The 8,549-nt window shown below is 54.0% G+C and overlaps 1 protein-coding gene across 1 annotated transcript; it reads right to left on the reverse strand.

The window, feature by feature from the left end:
* Positions 1-7,315: 7,315 nt before the first annotated feature.
* On the reverse strand, positions 7,316-8,542 carry DIRAS3 (DIRAS family GTPase 3). The gene has a single exon (XM_026037155.1). The coding sequence runs from the start codon at positions 8,417-8,419 to the stop codon at positions 7,823-7,825; it is 597 nt and encodes a 198-aa protein (XP_025892940.1). The 5' UTR covers positions 8,420-8,542; the 3' UTR covers positions 7,316-7,822.
* Between the last annotated feature and the right edge of the window lie 7 nt (positions 8,543-8,549).

An 8,549-nucleotide genomic window follows, 5' to 3' on the forward strand; every position in this document is an offset into this window, starting at 1 on the left:
AGCATCTACCATATGAGGAGAGAATGAGCGAGCGGGGCCTGTTCAGCCTGGAGAAGAGAAGGCTGAGGGGGGATCTGATCAACATGTACAAATACCTGAGGGGAGAATGTAGRGAGGAAGGGGCCAARCTCTTCTCAGTGGTGGCCAGTGACAGGAGCAGGGGCAGTGGGTCCAAGCTGAAGCCCAGGCAGCTCCATCTCCATGTGAGGAGGAACTTCTTCCCTGTGAGGGTGCCCAGCCCTGGCCCAGGCTGCCCAGGGAGGCTGCGGAGGCTCCTGCTCTGCAGATCTGCCAACCCGCCTGGATGGGACCGGGTGCCCCGAGCTCTGGGTGTCCCTGCTGGAGCAGGGGCTGCACTGGGGGATCCCTAGAGGTCCCTTCCAACCCCAACCATCACATTCAATGTGATCCTGTGATTCCRTGGCTGCTGAAGGCCGCAGTTTTGCCGCTCTGTGCACGGTTTTACGCAATAGGGCTCTGGAGGAGGAGGGAGAGCGGCGTGCGGCAACTCGCCATGGAGGCCGCGCGTGGGCCCGGCCGCCTCCCAGCCGCAGGCATGACCGCGCCTGCCCGCCCGGCGCGCCTCGGCTCCCGAAACAATAAACGTCTCCATGTGCCGCGGTGGGGAGTTGGCATTGGGGGGGGTTGTTGAAACTGACACCTTTTGTGAASCGTTTTCCACTCATCGTTTGTAACCCGCTTGCCCCCCGCACTGAGGGGCCCAGCTCTTCGTTCCTAACGTAGCAATGAAGCGTCGGTGAAGGGGGAAGCCCACGGAGAGAGAAGACGTGCTGGAAAACTTGCTGCCTCTGCTTGCTTGGAGCTAGGTGGAGGCTRTGGGCGTGGGGGAAGGATCCCTCGKCTTGAACCTGGCCTCCCTGCTGCAACAGGACTGCTGCTCGCACTTCGCCTCCTGTGCCCCTGCTCTTGCAGCGGCAGGTGGTGTTCAAAGCCTGAAATATGACCAAAAAAGCAAAAGAAGAAAATCAGTATCCTGCTTGTTTGGTTGAATGCTGAGGAGATTCTGCTGGGGAAAGAGCAGGAGAGCAGGGCAGGGGAACAAGGAGCAGCGTCAGCCCTGCTCTCCACGCTGAGCCGAGCACAGACACGGCGAGGGTTTAACTGCGGGGAAAGGTGCGGGCAGTCGGAGGGTGTCATGGGGAGATGGTGTCCAAGGCTAGGAGCCCAACGCAAGCACCACAGACCCTCCGTGATGCAGGAGGTTCCTCTGGGCCCCACAGCAGCTTGAAATGTTGGGGGAAGGCAAGAACAACTGGCAGCTACAGTGGTGTAGGAGGAGGAATTAAAGGCTGCTGCTTTTGCTCTTGCTACTGCCCACCTGCTTCCCAAGGACCTAGACCCCGATGATGAAGTTTCAACAGGAGTGTGTGCCCAGCGAGTTCCCCCGTCACGCAGGAGAAACGGGCTCTTTTACATCATGTGCATCACGAGAGCAGCTCTGCACCGGGCAGCAGACCTGAAACGCTGCGGCCAAAACTTGCATCACAGGCTTGTAGTGTTCACTGATTCCACATAACTCAAATCCTCCCACTGATTAACCTGCTACAACATACGCAGAGAAAAGCAGCCTGCTGTATTTCCCCCGGCATTTGCGATTTGATAAAATAGCTGGATATACTTTAAATTACACAATGCACTTTCCTTTAGGTGAGTGCTTGCCATGCGTGGCGCGGCAGTGCAGGGGGCGGATGGCCGGTRCTGGTGTCTCCTCGGCTGCGGCACTGCCTGGGGACACAGGCTGAATCCCTCTGGGACCACCAAGCACTCCGGGAAAGGGCCGGCAGGCTGTGAGCTGGCTCCGAGCCCGGCCACCACGCTGGGGAGCCGGGGCCAGCACCCACCAAGCGCTGGCACGGAGGGATAGGGGAGCCCTGGGAGTCGTGCTGGAGAGGCCGATTTGCGCGCGGCAGGGAACAACTGTCCCTGCTCTCTGGCCTGTCAGGCCTCAGAAAAACAATGAGATAACAAAAACGTCCTTTATCTATCAGGTTTTCTTAAGTTAGAATGGGAGGCACTGGAGCTTACCTTGCGCGCTGGCACGTGGCACAACTGTCACAGGGCTGCAAAGGGACTCGCAGCTTCATTCACTGCCCTTCGCCAAGTCCATCCGTGTCTGATTTTAGCTAATAATGGGATGGAGAGGACAAAAACATGCAGGAATGGGGAAAATGGCAGCGTACGCACCTGACCTGGCGGACAGAGCACAGAAGAGGGGAGTATTCACATCTCTTTCCTCACATATTTTTATTCTGAAAAGCATCAATTAATCACTGAGCTATAGAAAGCAAAGCTCTCCACCCTCGCTCTCCTGCCAGGAGATTTCCTGAACACGATCTGCCCGCTTCCCACCCGCGGATTAGACGCTTTTGCTATGTGCAGAGCAGGAACAAGGGGCTCTAGGGGCAAAATGGAGCTAATTCAGGAAAGAGCAGCCCACACGGACCTTTCTGCCTGCACCAACGCRCCAGCGGGCGCCTCTGCTCAGGGAGAGATGATGCTGGTGGGGGAAGCACACTGTGGAGCAGCCAGCGACTGCGGCGAACCCCGGCCTTCATTGCAGGCACAAATCAAAGCCTGGGGCCTCCGTGGGCATGATACTCATTCCTCAAGGAAGGAGAAAGGCCCTCGGCTCTGCCGGCATGGTGCTAAGGGTCCCAGGGGCCGGCTGGGGAAGCCAGTGCCCGTGCACGGCACAGTGCTGCGGCTGGTGCAAGTCCTAGGAAACACTCTCCAAAATCCTGTCTCCATCACGCGCATTACCAGCCATGATCCACATCTCCAGGATCTCTGCTGATCCTCACAGCGCTGTGCAGCCGGCAGTCCTGGTGGGCAGGAACATGGAGCTTCTGCAGAGCTTCCCGTGTTTCCCACATGCACCCGCTCTGCTCTTATCTTCCAGGGATTGCTTAGTCCCAGCCCTGTCCATGAGGAATAGAAACTGAAAACCGGGATATGGCAGAGAATTTCATAAAACTCATGTTCTTTTCTCCTGGAAAAGCTTTGTCTAAACACAAGGAGAATTTGGGACACAGCTCCCTCCTCTGCCGCACTCGGCACAGGAGCCTGCGGCTGCGCCGCACGCCGGCGGCTGCTCTTTACTGCACAAGCTCTGTGTGTTTATGGCTGCGGAGCCATAAAAACGACCTCTGAGCCTCTCCTAGGTAGCACCGACACCGCTGCAGGCGGCAGCTGCTTCGTCTCGGCTGGTGCAACCGCCTTGAGGCCCTTTGAGTCGGTCCCACCTCTCACCCCACGAGCCCGTGGCCTGGGCAGGGGTCCAGGGACCCCCGGGCTGCTGATGCTGGGAGCACAAGGGCTTCATTGTGGCATGGGCCGGCACCACGGCAGCGTTTACGGCGTGGGAAACACCTCCTGCCTGCAGCGGGAGCTACGGTGATCTGCTCACGGCCGTGGCCATAACACATCGTTACCTGTGCAGTGTGAGGGATAAACATGTGCTTTGCTCCGGAATTAGCATTTTACTTACATCATCAATAGCAGTTATCTCTGTCCACAGCTGCTTTCTTGGAGGACCAACTATCTATTCATTGATTTTTCTAGATCAGCACCCAATTTCTTACAAACTGTATAGCTCAGACAGCTCAGACTATTAGGCAAGGCAATGCTAGCCCAGCATTCAGCAGTATGTATTAGAAGGGGGCTTGCTGCACTGTGGTTGGTTTTAAACAGTCTTTCCCATTTTCGCCAGCTCGTTGTGGAAGGAGGCAGGAGGCAGATTGTGGAAGATGATGGCAGGAGATGATTAAAATGGGTTTTTACTCCTCTAGAGCACTCCAAGTACCTTGCAGCTACAGAACAGGCAAATGAAGCTACTGCCAGTTTTCCAGATCACTCCGTTACACCAGTCATGTGCTTGCTTTGCTCTGGGAAGGGGAATCAGAACAAAGCAGCAATATCCCGGCTGCCTTATTTTTAAAACGCTCACGTGTGTGGACACCCACACGACCGCTCGTGTTCCCTTCTGCAGCTTGCAGAGTGCTCTTGCCAGCCTCCTCGCTCGCATTTGCTCTCGACTCCGGCTTCTCTGGCCGCGTTTCGGGAGGGAGCTGCCTCAAGCCAGGCTACGGGCGCTGCATGGGAACGAGCAGCGCTAGTGCAGAAACGCTCAAGGTCTTGGACGGCCGAGGAGGAAGCTTGGCACGCCTCTAAAATGAACGCTGCCACAAACGCTTTGCTTTTCTCCAGCAAACAAGCAAGCCGAGGGCCTGCAGTGCTATTATCCGTGCCCATAAAAACACTTCCAATGCGACGCTCTCCAATCTGCGCATTGGCTGGCGTGGCATCGGGGGTGAGCTTGGGCACTGCTGTGAGAACTTTCTGAGGGCTATTTATGAGCTTTACGGCAGTAGAACGCAAGGAACCCATTAATAGCAAAATTTAGGCCAACCTTTGGGCAGGYTTGAGGCACATGTTAGGAAAGGCTGTATTAATGCTCCAAGAACTCCGCTCTGCCCCCAGCTTGGAGCAGCCCTGGGACCCCCTGTAGGTCCGTGGTTGGTGGCAGGTCTGGGCTCTCCTAGGAAGGCAGGAGACACAGCCAGGAGGACTCAGAGCCACATAGCCATGGGCTGCCAGCTCTGKCAAAGCAGGACCTGCCTCTTGTCCCCAAACACTGAGCAACAGTTGTTTTAGTTTGGCAGCTAGTCTACACTTGTAGGACCAAAGAAAAATGACCTGTGAAGAGGAGAAGGCTCCTGGGCTACCTGTAAGTTACACTAAATATAGCAAATAAGCAGAGGAATTAGCAAAAAGGCAGCTCAAGTCCTCTCATCGCCTCTGCTATTCCTTGCTAAAGCAGTAAGGCTTGCCACTGCGCTGGTGGGGATCCCAAAGACACAGGGTTAAGTTGCTGGTAGGAGTACGCACGTATCTGGTGGAAGCTTCAGCTGCCAAACCGTGTCGGGTGCTCCAAGATAAAGGGCAACGAGCTACATGGGCAGAGCGTCCCGGGGCAGCAGCCTGCGCGCAGCACTCACGTCCTCACGGGTCTCACGCTTCATTTAGACTTTGCACTGTTTTTTTTTTCTCATGTTGTTTTTAATCTGCCAGCTGTATTCACCTGTTGATCCCGGAGAGAAGCTATGAGACATTAATAGCAGTGCATGAGCTGTATGAGCTCCCTCCTTGACCTTGTCTCCCCGCATCTAAGTGCATGAGGAGCAGTTCTGAAAAACATCCAGGTTTGACGCCAGCGGCATGAATGCAGACACGGCAAGAACAGCCAAGGTGAGGCACGGAGCGCAGCGGTCCCGGGCGCCGGATACGAGCCCCACGTCAGGGCAGGCGCCCGCGCCGCACCGGGGCTCAYGGATGTATAAATAGCCCTGCCGAGAACACGTCATCGCTGCCGCCTGAACACACACGCGCTTGGCAGGCAGCAGCCGAGGGCCACGCTGTGCCGCGTTACGTGAAGCACCAGCCTGCGCGCTCCCCGCCCCAGGCAAGCTTTCCACATGTCTTTCATCAGAAACGTTTAAACAGATCTGTTCTTTTTTAAATTGCACTTACTCGGGGAAGACTAAACTATTTACCTCAGGCTTGCACTCCTTATACCACAAAGCATGAATCTTTAAAGGAGGCCCGTTATTCCCGTAAGTCATCAAAAGCCTCCTAATCACTATCCCCCCTCCATCAAATGCCATCTGAAACAGATGCATGCTAATTAGTCTGGTTTTAGCAAAACCCTTACTCATTATTTCTAAAAAACAACCAAACAAAGATATTTTCCCATGAGTTATTCTGTGACWTCCATAGCTCGGCGCTGTATCATCACTCCGGAATAGGAGCATGAGCCCAGGCGAGCCGGCTGTAGCAGCACCAAGCTCCGAGTGACACCGGGGTCCATGTGCAGCAGCCTTCCCAGTCTCGATCCCAGGGAAGATGGGCTCAAACACGAGGCTTGCGAAATAGCTCCAATTTCGAAGGGGAACATTGCCATTGTTTTTTAACAATTCACTAGTAGAGCCAGAGCAACACTACGTTTCTAGCAGCTAGTTATTCTGAGAAAGTTCCCTGGTATGTTGTACAGATACAGATTAGAAATCCCTTCTAATTTAGATTTCTGTGGAAGTTTTAATAGCCATCATCTAAATGGAAGTCAGTTCTATTAAAACACATTTTCCATCTTATAAGAACAGTGCATTGCACACACAGAACCCAGCTGGCTCAGTTTATACGGAAGCCCTGCTTTACAGACTTGGCCTCACACAACTAAACGCACATTTGCGGGGCGCTACAGGCAGCCRCAGCAGCTCCCGCTCGCGGCGGAGCCGCTCCGGAGGCCCCGCATCCCGCCACGGCGACACCTCCCTCCGCGCCCCGCTCGCTCCTGCTGGACCCTCCCCGGCTCCCAGCCCGGACCCTGCACGTTTCCCTTGGCGGGGCAGCCAGGGATCTGCCTGGCGCTGCGGGGACCGAGCTCCCCTGGGTTAACACGRGGGATCCCGGTCAGACTCGGCCCGGCTCGACACCGGTTGCACAGCACGGCAGAGAACTCGGGACAGCAACACAGCTCTGGCACAGGAGCTTCCAGGACCTGTGGGAGACCATCTCCCATGAAAAACAAACAAAAAACCAGAAATAGCGCCTTGAATCAATCTGGCAAATCCGTACGTTACATTGACAACTAGTTTTAAGTATGAATCAGGAGAGAAAAATGCAGAGTATTTCAGTCTGTATAGAGCATTCAGGCAGCACATGTTTGAGTTTCTGAAATCATAAATGAGCTTTTCTTTGTTCTTGAATCCAAAAGCACGAAAGCTCCAGCTCCAAAGGGGGCAGCTTCCCTTGGTACACACTACAAGCAGAACTAACAGACCCCTTGTATTTGGGTAGGGAGGCTGATTTACCTTTTAAACCTCTTCTAGGAGCATGGCTGGTGTGTGCCATACAGAGCACAGAACATTAACCCCATTAAGGTTCACGTGTAAAAGGAAAAAAAAACAACTGCCCTTTTCTATCTGCTATCCAGGCTACAAGAAGACCTGAGCTCCTTCAGCTCCAGGTCTCCTTTACCTGCAGKGACCAAGTCCTGAAGATGATATCAGCCTTACAGGACTGACCCTGGCACCAATGAATAGAGSTGAGAAAAGGCTAAAAGGAGAACCAAAGGCCAGCTCAAAGGGCATTGCAAAGGTGACTTGTTGATCAGGTGAAATAAGAGCAAACAGCCCAATTACCACATGCAAGGAGAGCTTTAATCATCCACGGAACTGCAGAGATATCAGGAGCTGTGTAATGCATACAGGAAACCTTAACTTCTACCATGGAGAAAAAAAAAAATTATATGCATTTGGTAGACTAGACAATTTTCCCCCAAAATGCAAGTGCCTAAAGAGTCACATTTATGCTCATTTGCAGTGCAGATAGCCAGCATTGCTGAAGATTTGCTCTTGCCAATATATTTCTCAACAAATTTGAACATATACAAATAAGTAACGCGATTTTTTCCAGGGTAACACAATCTGAAGATACTTAAAAACTAGCAGGTATTCACAAAAATAAAGATAACTAAGATAATAACACCAAGATTGTTCTCTTCTGTCAAGTTCTTGCCTTAAGAACTTGTAATCACATGTMATGACTAACACTGAATGCTTATTTCAAAAGCAATAAGACACCATGCAAAAAGCCATTCTCTCCAAAACCAGCGCAGAGCGACCCAACCGATGCTCCCCAGGAAGGGGACATCCCTGTAAGCCCCGGGTTCCTCGCAAGSCGCCGGCACACGTGCAGCCCACGCTCCCGCCGCGCCACGCGGCCTCACGAATCACAAAGCCCGTCACATAACGGAGCACTGCCCGCTGAGCTTGTCCTTCTTCTGCTGCTGCTTGCACTTCTTTCCATCCACCTGGAGACTGAGAGTTCTTCTCTTCTCRAGGTTCAGGAGCTCCTGGAAAAGCTCCTGGACGTTGTAGTTCATTTTGGCCGAGGTCTCCATGAAGGAGCACTTCCACTTGCCGGCTAAGGCTTCCCCTTCAAGGGCATCCAGCTCCCGCTGGCTCTCGTCGCTTTTGTTACCGACCAGCATGATGGGGGTTTTTCGGATGTCCCCCTTAATCTGACATATCTGCTCGTAGATGGGCTGCAGCTCTTCCATGGACTGCCTGCTGGTGACGGAGTACACCAGGATGAAGGCGTGTCCCTTGGAAATGGAGAGCCTCCGCATGGCGGGGAACTGGTGGCTGCCCGCGGTGTCGGTGACGTGCAGGGTGCACACGCTCGTGTCACAGCCGATCACCTGCTGGTAGGTGTCTTCCACCGTGGGCACGTAGGCCTCCCGGAAGGTGCCCCTGACGAAGCGGAGCACCAGGGAGCTCTTGCCGACGCCGGCCGCTCCGAACACGACCACTCGGTAGTCGTTGCTCGGCTCGGGCATGCTTGCTGTGCCGCGCCACCCGACTGCAACTGAAAATGCCTGGGTCTCAGTTTAAGCGCCCATCAACACTCACAGCCTGGGGGGAAGCAGCGGCAGAGAGCAGAAGGAAGAGAAGAGGTGAAGAAAAAAA

Source organism: Nothoprocta perdicaria, unplaced genomic scaffold, assembly GCF_003342845.1.
Source record: "Nothoprocta perdicaria isolate Ctin4 unplaced genomic scaffold, notPer1 scaffold_191, whole genome shotgun sequence".
In the NCBI taxonomy this organism is placed as follows: Eukaryota; Metazoa; Chordata; class Aves; order Tinamiformes; family Tinamidae; genus Nothoprocta; species Nothoprocta perdicaria.